Genomic DNA, 17,611 nt, shown 5'->3' with positions numbered 1-17,611 from the left:
ATCACATCATGTACAATATAGGCCACTTATAATGTGGTGACAGAGACTCTTTAAGGCGTTAAGGATTTTTGATGGCAAGAACAGTGCTGCAGACGATGATATTCTTGACGTAAAAAAAAAGAAAAACACACACTAGCAACACCTATGTGAACAGAGAGTAATGATACAACCTCATTCCGACAGATCTGTATAGTCAAGGATCATTTCCACAGTCCCCTAGGGCCTTTGGCTTGAGCTCAGAATTTGAATACCCACCGCCACTTTCCCAGTATGTGTTGTAAGAGTCAATTTGTAGCCAATTGCTGAGCTCTACCTGTAAGATTGTTGTCACTCAATGTATGAATGGAATGTTGCTAATCAAGTGGCGCAGGCCAATTCCAGCAGATCACTTTTGCAAAAAACAAGAAGAAACAGTACTATTAGAAATAATTATCAGGAATTCACATGGGGAACTGTGGTTTTCCCTTTATAGTAAACTTTGCATATCAACATTTGTACCATACTTTGGATGTACACTATGGGGGAGATTTATTAAAGTCCCTTTTACAGTGGCCAATTATTGGGCAAACAAGCATTCATAGAATGCTCGTTGCCGATAATTGCCCTGTGTAAACAGGACAGCAATCAGCAGATAAACGAGCAAAAACTCGTTCATCTGATGATCGTATCTTAAAAAAGGCAAAGGTTATCGTTGTCGGCAGCGCATCTCCGTGTAAACAGGGAGATGCGCTGCCGACATGATAGAAATGTATGGGGTTAAACGATCGGAGTAATGAGTGCTTGTCCATATACATAGCTCCTTGTGACAGGAGCAAATGAGCGCCGATCAACAAGCTGTCTCGTTGATCGGCGCTCGTTATACCGGCCAAAATTGGCTTGTGTAAGAGCACCTGAAGACTGGCCAGTCTTAATAAAAAAAAAAGATAGGTGGAGTAAGATGCGCCTAATTTAATGACAGGTGCACGCCTCTTATTAAATTAGGCATATCTCCAGCTGTCCGTACGCTTGAAAGCTGCCGTAATCTATGCCAGCTGTACGAGCTGGCATAGATTTTTGCTACAAATTATAGTAAATTTGTCGGGCAGCGGCAGGCCATGCCCCATTGTCGAAAAAGTGGTGTGGACGGTGTAAATGCATCATTAGTCACAATTTTTTTTGCGCAAATTGCCACTTATCTACATCAGGAAACTGGTGTAGAAAAGTTAATAATGTCCTTTTATATGTTACAGGCTTATGACTCGTTCCTAAATTTCACATTAATATAGAGCTCAGAATTCTTATAGGCAGGAGTTGAAGGACATGTGTCTTTATCCCGATACAAGACTTTTTTACTATATTAATATATTGTGCAAGCAGTAGCTAAGCAACTCGGAAAAGAAGATATGTCACGTTGCAATGTTTAAAACTATGTGACAATTGTCTTGAGTTCTAGAACAGAACAGGAGATATTTATAGACTAGGCAGTAATAACTTAGCAGGTATCTATCGGCATTGCTCACAATGAAAATCGTAATAGCATGAGGATATTTTTGGCCCATTCCACTACTATTGGCATTACTCCTGCTTACTTAGTGTAGGCATTGTAGCGTGATTAATAAAAATAACATTTTAATTCAATTATGGAAAAACCAAGTTCAAAATGTTTTGTATAATCCCACAATCAGGCAATGAGAAAAGAGAATCATACAATCCGAAACACAATAGTTGCAGAAAAGCAAAGAACTGCAAGTTAGTGTAGAATTTCACACAGCCAGAAACTGAAGAGTAGAGGGGAATAAATAGAATAGCCCTTTTATTATAATACCAAGTTAGAACGTATTTGTGTGAACTTTTCATCATGAAGTTTCTTTTCCCTTTACAATAAGGTTTATATACTTATGACGTTCAATCTGGCACCTGTCAGGACCTACTGATGCCGGATCAAAGAAAAAAAAATTATATTAGGTGCTGTATATCTGACAAATCACTAATAGATGGATATCACTTAGGCGAAGTTCACACAGGGGGATATGCTGTGTAAAAGGTACACAGCGTATCCTCTCCGTGGCCGCAGGGAATTCCGGGTCAAAAGCCGCACCAAATTGCGGTGCAGTTTTTCCGCACGGAATGTTTTGTTTTTTTTCTTCAAATTTCGGTTTTTGCGGCAGAGATTCCGCCGCAAAAGTCACAACACTTGACTGTTTCAGGTATTAGATCCCCACTGAATTCAATGGGGAATACCTGCAACAAAAGACTGGCGATTCCGCAACCACAATTGGCATGCTGCAACTTAAAAAAAAACGCACAGTAGGTCAATTTGTGTGCCAGATCTCCGCATATCATGTATGCAGGGCATGGATGAGATTTCTTGAAATCTCATCCACTCCTCTGCTACTGTATTACAATGTGGATTTTCCACAACTAAATAAGTTGCAGAAAATCCGACGTTTTTACACCACGTGTGGACTAGTCCTAATAATTATTAGGGCTAGTCCACACGTGGCATAAGACTCAAGACATCTTTGTGGCAGAGATGCGCAGTTTCTTCCGCCCTGTAATTACGATCATGGTTTGCAGGCTGCATCTCCCAGGACAATCTATCTATAGTGTGCACCTGCCACAATGTTTATATGATCAGTATACAGCATAAAGTGAGCTCTGCTATGGTGAGCAGTGGCTATTCATTATACATGGCAAAGTCCTGTAATAAATGGCCACCACTTATTACACTTGACTGTGCAAATAAACCTTGGCGCAGTTGCAGCGTGCAGACTATGAATACAAGCACAGGGTAAGACTTGCATTACAATTTTCTGTTGTACTGGATGGCTACACTACAGGGTGATTTCAGTCTAGAAGGTGCAGGACAGGGCAGCAGGAGGACATCTTGTAATTGTCAGGTACACAAAACGATTGTCCTAAGCGGAGAAAAAGAAGGACTCGAGCACCGACAAAAGCAATCTGCGATTGTTCTAAAAGGCACTATGCTTAGAATGTGATGTCAGATTTCCAGTAGTGGAAGTCTCTGAGCAGTGCCAAATGGGTTTAAGAACTCTAAGGCTATGTTCACACAGAGTATTTTGCAGAGTTTTTTGACGCGGAAACCGCGTCGCAAAACTCGGCAAAAACGGCCCGAAAACGCCTCCCATTGATTTCAATGGGAGGCGTCGGCGTCTTTTTCCCGCGAGCAGTAAAACTGCCTCGTGGGAAAAAGAAGGGACATGCCCTATCTTCGGGCGTTTACGCCTCTGACCTCCCATTGACTTCAATGGGAGGCAGAGAAAGCATATTTCACTGTGTTTTATGCCCGCGGCGCTCAATGGCCGCGGGCGAAAAACGGTGCGAAAATCGGCGTGCAGGGAGAGGAAAATCTGCCTCAAAGTTCCAAACGGAATTTTGAGGCAGATATTCCTCCTCCAAAATACTCTGTGTGAACATAGCCTAAAGCACAGGCTGTTGAGGTTTACCTCTCAAAAGCATGATTCCAGGCTGGTTGTAAATTGCTAAGGTAACAATTTCACTACAAACACATTGCAGAGAAGAGTATGATAAATTAAATCTCACTACATACATGGACACCCCTCAGATGAGACACTTGTGGGAGTGCACGGGTAAGTCTCTGGCTATGCAACTGCAGGGAGCTTAATACAGTGCTCAGAAAACCCCCCACTAGGCATCTTTGTTAAATACCCTAAATTGGACGCCACAAACAGTAGAAAACATTTAATTGTCCATAAACAAAGAAGAAACATGTGTGTGATCATTGGCTACAACATCTTTTCATAGACTTCAAACTTGTACTGTATGCCATTTTCTTCCTGTATTTCCGATGATATGCCTGGATATCTAAAAAGAAAAAACGAAAAAAAAAAACAGTATAGCAAGTTTGTGGTCACAGGATACAAAAAATAACAGCAATTCCAAGTGGGGGAGATCTGATGTTAGAGGAAAATCAAATTCCCCGTGGCTTCTGAAAGATCATTATTTTATACAATGAATGAATTCTGTGTAAATCATCTGCCTTCACTCCACTAAAAACGACAGTATCACGCACCATTGCTGTAAACACCTACTAGAATATGCATCTCATTCACCATCTGGTCACCACTTCTATGGAAAATCTATTTCCTGGATGATGTGTTTGCCTTGAACAGTTTGCTGAATTAAAGGTTATTTTCTACCATGTGTATGATGGCGTCAAGGAGGGAAATTGGATTCCACAGACTTGACTAATCTGAGGAGCTGTGATTCCTTTTGCTGTTAAATTCTATGATAGACAGACGACCTGCATGCTATATCATGAGGGTAAACAGTAACCTTGGAGCTGTCATACCATGGTTTGACATCTAACTCCATATAGCTACACTGTGCTCGTTTTTCTGTGGATTTTTTTTTAAATGCATGTATGAACTGGTGCATGAAAGGGGCATTCCTATCAAAGGAGTTTTCAGAGAAAAGCAGTAAGCTACACACCGATTTATTTTGTGCTAATAAAACGGTGGCTCATTTTCAACTCCATAATATACAGCTCTACGTGGAAGACCTATACTTAACACCACAAAGGGGATTACATCCCATCATAAGAATGCAGGAGAAGCTTTTCCAAAAAGGTTTCCTTAGTAAAGGTTTTCCCGTTTTCAAATAAAAGCCCTTACATTTCTGTCCACTTTTATCCATAAATATTTTATCTTATCCTGGGGTCTACATCAGGAGTTGTCGGCAGGTTATTCAGAAGCGCTCACTTTACCCCTCTTGCAGTCAAAATTGTAATTCACCATGGGGACTCTGGAGGGAGCTGTAGACTGAGCCAGCACAACCTTTGGATACTGGCGATCACAATAAATCAATTTACAAGCATGCAAGCTGCAGGGGACCTGAACCTCAGAATTTTTAAATTAACATATGTTGAAAAAAACAAGTTATAACGTAGGCCTGATTCCTATAAGGGAATGTTTAATTCGTGGAAATATATTCCATTAACTTCTAAAATAAAACTTAGGCAACTTTACAAATGGTCTGTTTTGTGTTCACAGTTCCCTTGCAGACCTGTCTTTACGGATACAAGTCACAAACCCTGTGTAGTCCTAGTCTCTTCCAATGTGGACAGATGGAAGCCAGTTTGACTGCAGGATCAATCTATACAGGCTTGGTCTGTAACCATGGAGAAACATAGGTCTGCATAGGAGTTGTATACACAAAACCATACAATACTTTTAATCTGTAAAATATGTTTAAATTTAGTTCTATTTTTTTTCTAGAAGCAAAGGTATTCATAGCACTATGGAGGATCGCACAAATATATTGAGATATAAGTTATCATATCCAAACTCACATGACTAAGGGAAATAAAATTTTCTTTATTTCAAACAACTTACTCTGAGAGCAGCTTGTACGAATGGAGGTCAATTTCAGGCAAAAATGTGTCACATTCAAATTCCTGCAGAATTCTGGTTAGAAATAATCTCTGGTTGACTGGCTTGTCCATAACTTCCTGTAAAAAGTTAATGTCACCAAAATCAAGCTGATGTCACAAAGGGAAAAAAAAAGGCTATAAATTACTCAGCAGATGAGAATTAAAGTCTATGGACACCTTTTGAAATAGTTTGTTATTTCTTTTTTTAAATAAAAATGTGTATCAGTGTGTTTTGCGCAACTTTCTAAATAGTTTTTTTTTTAGAAAAGGTTTACTTTTGGAGATACAGCTGCTTTGTATCCTGTATACAGAGCAGCTGTATCTAGCACTAAGACCTAAATCAGTCAGGTCAGCGGGACAGACTGGTTCAGTGTCAGCGGGTCCAGCGTGTCTCTGATACGAAGGACCCACCTGTTTCCATAACTTAGATGTGATGGGTAACCGCTCAATCCTGCGTGTCAGAGACATGCAGCAACCGCTGACTCTGAACCCGTCAGTCCGACTAACGTGACTGATTAAAGAGGCTCTGTCACCAGATTTTGCAACCCCTATCTGCTATTGCAGCAGATCGGCGCTGCAATGTAGATTACAGTAACGTTTTTATTTTAAAAAAACGAGCATTTTTGGCCAAGTTATGACCATTTTTGTATTTATGCAAATGAGGCTTGCAAAAGTACAACTGGGCATGTTGAAAAGTAAAAGTACAACTGGGCGTGTATTATGTGCGTACATCGGGGCGTGTTTACTACTTTTACTAGCTGGGCGTTGTGTATAGAAGTGTCATCCACTTCTCTTCACAACGCCCAGCTTCTGGCAGTGCAGCACTGTGACGTCACTCACAGGTCCTGCATCGTGTCGGCACCAGAGGCTACAGATGATTCTGCAGCAGCATCGGCGTTTGCAGGTAAGTCGATGTAGCTACTTACCTGCAAATGCTGATGCTGCTGCAGAATCAAGTGTAGCCTCTGGTGCCGACACGATGCAGGACCTGTGAGTGACGTCACAGTGCTGCACTGCCAGAAGCTGGGCGTTGTGAAGAGAAGTGGATGATACTTCTATACACAACGCCCAGCTAGTAATAGTAGTAAACACGCCCCGATGTACGCACATAATACACGCCCAGTTGTACTTTTACTTTTCAACACGCCCAGTTGTACTTTTGCAAGCCTCATTTGCATAAATACGAAAATGGTCATAACTTGGCCAAAAATGCTCGTTTTTAAAAAATAAAAACGTTACTGTAATCTACATTGCAGCGCCTATCTGCTGCAATAGCAGATAGGGGCTGCAAAATCTGGTGACAGAGCCTCTTTAAGGTCTCAGCACACTATACAACTGTTCTGTATACAGAACAGAAAGCAGCTGTATCTCAAAAAGTTACAATTATTTTTTTAAGTAAAAAGTATTTCGAAAGTTGCACAAAACACACTGATAAAACATATTTACAAAAAAAAAAAAAAAATTCAAAAAAGGTGTACATAGCCTTTAAGCGTCTATGTGGATCTCTCGCTCTCTGTATAGAGGACCACATGAATTACTGCAGCCCTTTACGTCCTCCGTGGTAAGAGAGAGAGAGGATCAATAGAGCTTGCCATCTAATAAAGTCTCTTCACTGTTTCAAGCACCCAGTGCCTGCAGTGCGAGCGGCTTGAAGGATGGAGCGGATGAAATTTAATGTGAGCTAGCAGGCTTGTAGAAATAGTGACTTGTGACCAGGTTGCATCCCTACTATAGTTGTAGCATGGCAGATAATAAACTTATCTGCAGCATAAACGGGTGAGATTTGAAGGGAAAAGGCTTCATAAAAAAAAAAGTACTGTACATGAGGATTTAAGAGAACTGAGAAGTTTTTTTCCAATGGAGGTGGCGCTTTATTCATTGGCCATGGATGATAAAATGCAACTACTGTGTTTTCTGAAGACAAGGAGGCAAAAATGAGGAGGCAAAAGCAAGGGTCTCCAAAAACGACATCTACAAATTTGGGTTTTCACTTCACAATAAGGTACGACCAAGAGTTCTGAACAACCGTCAAAGTACAACAGGACAAAGAGAAATTGAGCTCTGCCGCATGCATTAGGTATTTTCTATAAAAATTATTCTTCGGGATAATTTTTCTTTTTCAAACCTGATGTTCCAAGTTTCTTTAGTCAAAGAAACAAGAAACCTTATTATAGATGATGAAAGTCAGAGGAAGGAAAATATATTTAAACATGAAGCACTGCTTTTTAGGCAACAGGAAATCAACATTCAGAAGTCTCCTTTCATGTTTACCATCTCTAAAGATTGAGGAGTAATTTACATTAAAAATGGCTTAAAGGCGCAGTAAATGGTGCGGGTGTAGGAAGAACATACTAAAACTGAACTCTTGAAGTAGCTTTGTCACCGAGGCTTTCAATAACAGAGCCACAATAGACACAAACCCACTGATTCAATTCTCATGAAACAAGCAGCAAATATTTTTCATCAAGCTTTGCCAGTTATGGTTGATCTCGTTAGTCTAGCGCAGGTTACTGTCGGAACATCTGGGGGATCTTATGGCACCTGTTAAAGCTAAACGGGAAAGAGATGTGGGTCCTATTCCCAAGGATCACTGGGAGGCTGTCTTGGCGTCACCATGTAATCTGTCTATTAATGTAGCGCAAAGGAGGTCCCAACTATTTCTGATACATAAAGTATATAGGACCCCCTGGGTTCTGAAATGTATTGGATTGCGGGCGGATGCCAAGTGCCTTCGGTGTCCTTAAGAAAAGGTGGACATTTTTCACATGTTTTGGTCCTGCGGGATATTGGGGACCCTATGGAAAGAGATGTCAGAGTTAAATGGGACGAGTGTTTGAGGTGCAGATTCCGTTGGATCCCATGTTAATGCTGCTGGGATATGTTGGAGATTTGGAGGGGGATCGGATGATATGTTTGACAATTGCTAAAATGTTGTACCAAGTTAGGAAGGGTATAGCAAGAAATTATAGGTGCACTCCACTTCCAGATTTTGATGGAATATAGGATATATTCAAAGAGGGGCTCCAGTAACAAATTTGAGGAACAATGGGCTAGGTGGATTGATCACTCTGGTTGCGCTTCATCGGAACTCCTGGCACTCCGCTCGTTTGTCCCAGTTTAACATGGCCGGAGGGAGGGAGGAATGTCCTGAGGTTCCAGGGGATAATACTGTGACATTGGGCAATGCAGCTTCTCCGCAGGGTTAGGGGTGTTCTACAAGGGGAGGCTTCTCTTCTGGGGTTGGGGGTAGGATGATCTGTTTCGATTGTGATACATTTTTGAGTCTTTGAGGCTCTGATTCAAAAGCATTTAACCCCTTCAGGACTGAGCCTGTTTTGGCCTTCAGGACGAAGCCGATTTTTCAAATCGGACATGTGTCACTTTATGTGGTAATAACTCCGGAATGCTTTTGCCTATCCAAGTGATTCTGAGATTGTTTTCTCGTGTCATATTGCACTTTATGTTAGGGGAAAAATTTGTTCGATAAATTCAATATTTATTTGTAAAAAACACCAAGATTTAGAGAAAATTAGCAAAAATTTGCATTTTTCTAAATTTAAATGCATCTACTTGTAAAACAGATAGTAATACCACACAAAATACTTACTATTTTATATTTCCCATATGTCTACTTTATGTTTGCATAGTTTTTTGAACATTCTTTTATTTTTCTAGGACGTTACAAGGCTTAGAACTTTAGTAGCAATTTCTCATATTTTCAAGAAAATTTCAAAACCCTATTTTTTCAGGGACCAGTTCAGTTCTGAAGTGGCTTTGAGGGCCTTATATATTAGAAAGTCCCCATAAATCACCCCATTTTGAAAACTGCACCCCTCAAAGTATTCAAAACAGCATTCAGAAAGTGTTTTAACCCTTTAGGCGTTTCACAGGAATTAAAGCAAAGTAGAGGTGAAATTTACAAATTTCATTTTTTTTTCCGAAAATTAATTTGTAATGCATTTTTTCTGTACCACAGAAGGTTTTACCAGAGAAACGCAACTCCATATTTATTGCCCAGATTCTGCAGTTTTTAGAAATATCCCACATGTGGTCCTAGTGCGGTAATGGACTGAAACACCGGCCTCAGAAGCAAAGGAGCAACTAGTGGATTTTGGGGCCTCCTTTTTTTAGAATCTATTTTAGGTACCATGTCAGGTTTGAATAGGTCTTGTGGTACCAAAACAGTAAAGACCCCCCAAAAGTGACCCCATTTTGGAAACTATACCCCTCAAGGAATTTATCTATGCGTATAGTTAGCATTTTGAACCCACAGTTTTTTTGCTAAATTTATTTGAATTAGTATGTGAAGATGAAAATCTACTTTTGTGAAAAAACGTAAAAATGTTAAATATTTACAAGGAATAAAGTAGAAAAAACACCCCAGCATATGTAAAGCAATTTCTTACGATTATAGCAATACCCCATATGTGGTAATAAACTGCTGTTTGGACCCACAGCAGGCCTCAGAAGGGAAGGAGCACCATTTGGATTTTGGATTTCTGATTTTGCTGGAATCGTTTTCAGTGCCGTGTCACGTTTGCAATGCACTGGAGAGATGAAAACCGTGAAAACCCCCCAATAGTGACCCCATTTTGGAAACTGCACCCCTCAAGGAATTTTTCTAGGGGTAAAGTTAGCATTTTGACCCCACAGTTGTTTTGCTGAAGTCATTGGAATTAGTCTGTAAAGGTAAAAAAAATTCTGTAAGAACTTAGAAATTTTTAATTTTTACAAGGAATAAAGGAGAAAAAGCACCCCAACATTTGTAAAACAATTTCTCCTGATTACGTAACTACCCCATATGTGGTAATAAACTGCTGTTTGGACCCACACCGGGGCTTAGAAGGGAAGGGGCACCATTTGGCTTTTGGAGCTCAAATTTAGCTGGAATAGTTTTTGGGTGTCATGTCGAATTTGCAAAGCCCCTGAGGTACTAAAACAGTGGAAACCTCCCAAAAGTAACTCCATTTGGGAAACTACACCACTTAAGGAATCTATCTAGGGGTATAGTGAGCATTTAGGCCCCACACGTCTTTTGCAGAATTCATTAGAATTAGGCCGTGAAAATTAATATCAACATTATTTCCACTAAAAGGCCCTGTTCACACTGAGTTTTTTTGACGAGTTTTTTGGGGCAGAAACCGCGCAAAAAACTCCTCAAAAACCGCCCGAAAATGCCTCCCATTGATTTCAATGGGAGGCAGACGAGTTTTTTTACCACGAGTAAAAAAAACTCGTCGTAGTAAAAAGAAGCAACATGACCCATCTTGAGGCGGTTTCCACCTCCAAAAATCCATTTAAATGAGTTAGAAAGAGGAAAAAAAAACCTCGACGAGTGTTTTGACGAGTTTTTCTCAAACCACTGTGCAAAAACCTACTGGAGCAGTTTTTGCATGAGGAATTTTCCTCCTGCAAAAAACTGTGTGTGAATACAGCCAAATGTTGATTTTTTTCAATTTGACAAAGGATAAAGGAGAAAATGCATCCCAACATTTGTAAAGCAATTTCTCCCGAGTACGGCAATACCCCACATGTGGTCATAAATGTTTTTTCATTAGAAAATAAATTAACCCTTTCCGGACTGATCCATGTTTTGCTTTTTCTTTTTTCCTCCCCGCTTTCCGAGAGCCACAACGTCTTTATTTTTCCGTCAATAGAGCGGTGTGTGGGCTTATTTTTTGCGGGACGAGCTGTAGTTTTTATTGGTACCATTTTTTGGTACATAAGACTTTTTAAGCACTTTTTATTAAATTTTTTGGTAGAGCGAAGGTGACCAAAAAACTGTGATTTTGCCATTTAAAATTCTTTATTTTTCACGGCGTTCACCGTGCGAGTTCAATAATGGTATATTGTAATAGCTTGGACTTTTACGGACGCAGCGATACCAATTTTGTGTATTTTTTTACATTACTTTAGAGAAAAAAATATGAAAAGGGTTTCTTTTTGGACTTTAAATATTAATTTAATTTTTTCCACTAATAATAACTATTTACTTCTGTTTTTACATATTTTATTAGCCCCACTGGGAGACTTGAACCAGCGATCGTTAGATCACTGGTAGAATACACTGCAATACTAATGTATTGCAGTATATTGTGATTTTACAGGCTCCTGTAACAGCGCGATCGCTGTTTCTGTCCGTTAGTCCCGGGTATCAGCTGTAATACACAGCTGACACCAGCAGCGTATGGCACGGGCTCAGTGCGTGAGACGCTCCATATATCACCCCCCACACCACGACATGCTATTAAGTCATGGTGCGCGAAGGGTTTAATGCGCAGCCGATGGTGGAAAGTGAAAATTACAATTTTCCATTGATGTGCCATTTTAGTGCACTATATGTTGTGCCTAGTTTGTGCCACAAATAAAATATTAACAGGGTTCTCCCGGGTATGGCGATGCCATATCGGTGGACGTAAACGGCTGTTTGGGCAGACTGTAGGGCTCAGAAGGGAGGGACGCTATTTGGCTTTTGGAGCGCAGATTTTGCTTGGTAGAAGCTGTGGCGTTTTGCTGGTATTTCAGTTTATAATGTGGGGGCATGTGTAGGTTGGGCAGAGTACATCAGGGGCATAATAAGAGTGTATAATAATGGGGTAAATAAATAATAATCGGCAGATATGTGGCCAGTGTTGCACTTATATTATAAATGGCGCCCGATCTTATCCGCTTTTGGAACGCTCTGCACATTTTGCATCGCCATAATCTGGGAGCCGGAACTTTTTTTATTTTTTCACCACCGGAGCTGCGTGAGGGCTTATTTGTTGCGGGACAATCTGTAATTTTCATTGGTACCATTTTGGGGTACATGCGATTTTGTTGATCACTTTTTATTCCATTTTTCGGGAAGCAAGGTGACCAAAAACCATCAATTCTGACAATGATTTTTATTTATTTTTTACAGCGTTCACCCTGGGCTATAAATGACCATTATATTTTATTCTGCGGGTCGGTACGATTACGGCGATACCATATGTATATAGGTTTCTTTATGTTTTGCAGCGTTTGCACAATAAAATAACTTATTTAGAAAATAATTTATTTTCTGTGTCACCATATTCTGAGAGCCGTAACTTTTTTATTTTTCAGTCAAAAAAGCTGTGTAAGGGCTTGTTTTTTGCGGGACGGGTTGTAGTTTGTATCGGTACAATTTTGGCGTACATGCGACTTTTTGATCACTTTTTATTGTATATTTTGTGAGGGGTGGTGACTAAAAAATTGTGATTCTCGCTTTGTTTTTCATTTATTTTTTTTGCGGTGTTCACCGTGCGGGAAAAATAATATTATAGTTTTATAGTTGGGGTCGTTACGAACGCGGTGATACCAAATATGTGTACTTTTTTTTTCCGTGTTCATTTTTTTCCCTATAATAAAAGACTTATTATAGGAAAAAAAGCAGTTCATGTTTATGTCACTTATAACTTTTATTTTTACACTTTTTTTAAAACATTTTTATTCTTTTTTTTTACTTTTTTCACAGGTCCCACTAGGGGACACTTAGACTTGCAGCTCTGATCGCTGCTGGAATACATTACACTACCTACGTTGTGTAATGCATTCCAACTGTCATTGTGACGTGACAGTCACACTGACAGGAAGCCTACGACGACCACCCTCCGGGTGGTCCTCATAGGCTTCTGTACATGGCAGCCCGGAAGCCATTGTCTGGTGTCTGGTTGCCATGGGTACGATCGCCAGCCCCCGTGATTTCACATGGGGGCTGCCGATCGGCGCTAAACACCTTAATTGTGGCGTTCAAAATCGAAGGGGTTAACTGCCGAAATCAGCGGCGATAGGCCGCTGATCGGCAACGGGGAATGCAGGGCAGACGCCCTGCACAGTTAACCGCCGCTGCGGTGTAGCGCCGCGCGGCGGTTAACTGTCAAAGCACAGACGTAACTGCACGTCAAGGTGCGCGAACTTACTGCACACATTGACGTGCAGTTACGTCAAGGTGCGGGAAGGGGTTAAGATTGTATGATGACCTGTAACAATGTTGTTGTTTGTTTAATAAACTTGAACTGATTTAAAAAAAAAAAAAGAAAGAAAAAGCTTTGCCAGATATACCTGCAAATTACACATACAACATGTTCTGGCTGAAAAGTGTCAATCATATGGGCAGTGTACGGTACAGGTACGGATAGTTGTTGTGGCCTCAGCTGTATAAATGAGAGATCCTATTTATATAAGTATTTCATATGATAAACGGTCATGTACTAGTAACTACTATTATTCTACAGAATGAGCAATTACTGCTGGATTGGTTAAAATTAGGAAAGTTACTAAAGAATACAGTTGCCCTTCAACTTCCAACGTCACGAGAGGTACTGATCAGCAGCACATGTAATGGTCAGCAAGATCCAGCCAATCAGCAAGCACATTTCACTAGTAAAACAATTATGAATCAGTGCATCATATTCCAGCCAATCAGAAGGTGGTTTATTACTGAAGAGAATACAATAAAGAGGCAGTCTAGCGTCGCCTCTCTGTGGTACATTACAGTGCTACATGTCCTGCACTTCTGACTACCTGTGCCAGGATGAGTTCCACCTTTGGACACAGGTGAAACTCTATTTTATTTTCCTTGTACATGGGACCCTGAAGAATCGTCAGTCATCACAGAAAGTGATTTACCAGCTTCCCGCAGTTCTTGCTGACTGTTATATGTAAAGACTTGCTTTACGTGCATTAGTGATCTGCTTATTTTGGCTTGATATTTTGGGCTTCAGAACCAATTACTAGTTTTCACCCAGGATCGAGCTGTTACCAATTACATCTAAGTTCTTAACTTAACCGCTGACCTGACTGATTCAGGTACAGGTACAGGTACAGGATACAAAGCGGCTGTATTTCAAAAAGGAAAAATTGTTTTTAATAAAAAGTAATTTTTATTAAAAAAAAATCATAAAAGGTGTACATAGCCTTTAATTAATGTCACTACATGTTTATTCATATTTTTATGCGAATTCTCAATATAAATAAGATTTGACAAAAAAAAATAAAAAAAAAAATGGTGAGGAATTGAAATACATTTAGCCCTTATTCACACGACAGGGTTTCCCGGCCGGGTGACGGCCGTTCATAAAACAGCCGTCACCCGGCTGCTGTAGGAACAATAGTCCCCTAATGGGGCTATTCACACGACCGATTTTTTGACAGCCCGGTAAACCTGGCCGATAAAAAATGGGACATGCCCTATTTTCGGCCGTTTACCTTGCCGCCCGGCTCCCATATAAGTCTATGGGGCCGGGTAATACACGGACATCACCGGAATGTGTCCCAAGTGATAGCCATGTATTCCGTTGCTCGCTCCCTCCTCACAGCGTAGAGTGCATGTGAGGAGGAGGAGGAGTTTATGCCATTCGGACGAATGGCTGTACGCTGGAAGTAAGTTTATACACTGTGTGGCAGGGCCGGGTTGTACAGCAGGTGGATGGGAGCACTGCGCTGGCTCCCTTCCCGTGCTTGTTTTAAAAGCACCCTGGCCCGGCGACAGCTTCCATGGCCGATGGCGTCGCTAGCAGCTGCTGCTACTACTGTAGCGACGCCACTGTAGCAGAGCAGGGAGGTATCTCCCTGCTCTGCTATGTACTAGCCCCACTTTAGCTCCCTGAAGGAGCGGAATCCCCGTGTGTTCGGGGATTCCGCTCCTGGACAGAGCGCTTCATGTCTCTGTCCATATCTGGGCAGTGACATCAGGGGAAACTCCTGAAGCGGAATCCCCGAACACTCTGTGACCAGGGATTCCACACCAGGCGAAGCCAGTAACGTTCAGTGTCCATAAATGGACAAAGACGACAGGGGCTTTTCCTGAAGTGGAATCACCGGCCACATGGGGATTCCCCTGATGTCACTGTCCAGATATGCCCGGCCCGGAACGGATGCAAACCGGCCGGGAAAAACTCGGGCGGGACCCTGACGTTTGCATGTGCACAATATTTATAAAAGCAGCTGGCTGCCATTTTTTAACCCCTTGAGGACTAAGACCCATTTTGTCACGAGAAAACAATCTCAGAATCAATTGGATAGGTAAAAGCATTCCCAAGTTATTACCACATAAAGTGACACGTCAGATTTGAAAAAATGGGTCTGGTCCTCAAGGCCAAAAATGCATAGATGTGGAGCACATACAGGCTATTATAAATGGAATATACTCAGTAGATAACAAAATCGAAATATATAGAGGGTAACTCAGCAAGGCATATACAGATAAAGTGATTCAAATACCACAGGTGTGTTACTTACACCCAAGCCTTCACAAGAGATCAATTAAGCCAGGACAAGTATAGATGGAGGAAGGCAACCCACACGCTGGTATACGTGTAAGTGTAAAGAGATCAACAAAGAGTAGCCATAATAAAGCCTAATCCCAAAAAGCTATACCAACCAGTATATGTCATGTTGAGCCTAGAAATGAACAGCACACTGTGAGCCCCGACACACGTTTCGCGGTAGCTTTATCAAGGGGTACTGACAGGAGAGGTGACTGACGCTCTATTTGTACTGCAATGGTAGGAGGGGTTAGATTAAGGAAGGCCAATGAAGGCATACTGCTACAAGTGAATACTAATGAGGTTTAAGTGGTGCATCAGGTCTATGCATCACCTAAAAATACTGTTCATAATTACCTGAGTAGCACGAAAAGGCCCATGAACGGAATCCAAACAAACCATAGGTTTCCGTTAGCATCACCATTGATTTTAGTGGTGACTGATCCGGTTCAAATGTTTCCCGTTTGTCACCGTTGTGTAAGGGTTCGGTCGTTTTGACAGATTGAATAGCGCAGTCGACTACGGAGTCCCGCGCAGATGTGAATGAAGCCTAAAATATAAGCCTGGAAATTTATAACATATAAATAGTGTAATAAGATGGCTTGATGAAAAACCAAGCATTAGTTCAAAGGGTTTGTCCGGTTTCAGTAAATTAATGTTATTTTTTGTATAATTAGCTATTTTCCAATATACTTTCTGTATTAATTATTTTACGTTTTTCAATATATGTGCTTGCTGTTCTGCAGTGGAAACATTCATTGTTTATTTCCAGTGGATAAAATTCTATCCATGGTCATGTGATGGACACACAGGTGATGTGGGAGACAAGGCTATGATATAGATAATATAACAAGCAGATTCTCATTAGGGCCTGTTCACATCAGCGTTGGGTTTCCGTTTAACCTTTCCGTCAATTGCAATGCTTCCATTGCAGTAGATTTCCGTTCTGTAAATTATTATTTTTTTTGCGAAAACCATAGCGCAGTCTACTAGAATCCAGAAACTTTACAGAACGGAAACCAACGGAAACCTACTGCAACCGTAGCATTAAAGTTGAAATCAATGGTAATGCAAATGGAAGCTATGCTTTCCGTTCACCGGTTCCTCCGACGGAAAGGTCAAACAAAACCAATGAGCGGAAGCCCAACGCTGATGTGAACAGGCCCTTAGTCAGGTACCAAGACATTCTGAAAAATCAAGAGATAGTTTACTTCACAGCCAGGAAGACAATTTGAATATGATGGAAGAAGCAAAGGAATTGAAAATATGGGAATGATGGGGTATATTGGAAATGCTCTCATTAAGAAGGGCCTCCCTGGGTTTTTGGTTAAGTTATGACCAGTGAGGGTCAAGATGAGAATATATGCACAGACCCAAAGCCTCTGAGCACTTACAAATTGCCACCATATATGAAGCATGTCCCCCAGTACCTGGCATCCTCGAAAGCAGAATACCCCAGGACCGCCATGGCCACCTGTGACCTCTCGGATTCAGAAAACTTCTTGCCTTCCATTTACACACATACGGCAGCTGGCAACTAGACTGGTATTAAGAAAGGAAACGGTACAGGGCCGAAATGGTGCCAAGGCAGTGCAGGCTCTGACAGCATTGCTACTCAAATTGCGTTAGTGCAAGAGGGGTAGAGCCATTCTTGAGCAAGGAGTGAAAGTCCTTAATCTTAAGGTAGCGGAATAGTTTGCCACATGACAGAGAAAACATCCTGCAAAGCAGGGAAGGGTTTAATTCACGATTTACTGAGGAAATTATAGAATTTTGTAAGTCCCACTGCGTACCAAGCTCAGAAAAAGTGAGGGGACTCAAGTCCCTGGGGGATAAGAGCATTGCCGCAGAGTTGGGTCAGATGTAGGAATGAAGAAATAAATTTAATCGAGTATTTGACTAGCAGTGAGCGAGTCAAAATTTAGTTGTTTATGGAAAAAACTGGTGA

At 41.0% G+C, this 17,611-nt stretch overlaps 1 protein-coding gene across 4 annotated transcripts in view; it reads right to left on the bottom strand.

Annotated features, from left to right (window-relative positions):
- Positions 1-1,775: 1,775 nt before the first annotated feature.
- DHFR (dihydrofolate reductase) overlaps positions 1,776-17,611 on the bottom strand; it is a 120,113-nt gene continuing 104,277 nt past the window's right edge. For 3 of the 4 annotated variants that reach the window (XM_075837788.1, XM_075837804.1, XM_075837813.1), the window contains exons 5-6: positions 5,355-5,470; positions 3,688-3,825 (exon numbers count right to left, since the gene is read on the bottom strand). In XM_075837788.1, the coding sequence (XP_075693903.1) occupies positions 3,747-3,825; positions 5,355-5,470 (195 nt within the window). In that variant the 3' untranslated portion in view covers positions 3,688-3,746. Of the gene's footprint in view, positions 3,826-5,354; positions 5,471-17,611 lie in introns of all 4 variants that reach the window. The other variant, XM_075837797.1, reaches the window with a different exon arrangement.

Source organism: Rhinoderma darwinii, chromosome 1 (assembly GCF_050947455.1).
Source record: "Rhinoderma darwinii isolate aRhiDar2 chromosome 1, aRhiDar2.hap1, whole genome shotgun sequence".
NCBI classification, from domain to species: domain Eukaryota; kingdom Metazoa; phylum Chordata; class Amphibia; order Anura; family Rhinodermatidae; genus Rhinoderma; species Rhinoderma darwinii.
Note: the sequence above shows the minus strand (reverse complement) of the source record. Positions and strands in the feature narration are given on the sequence as shown.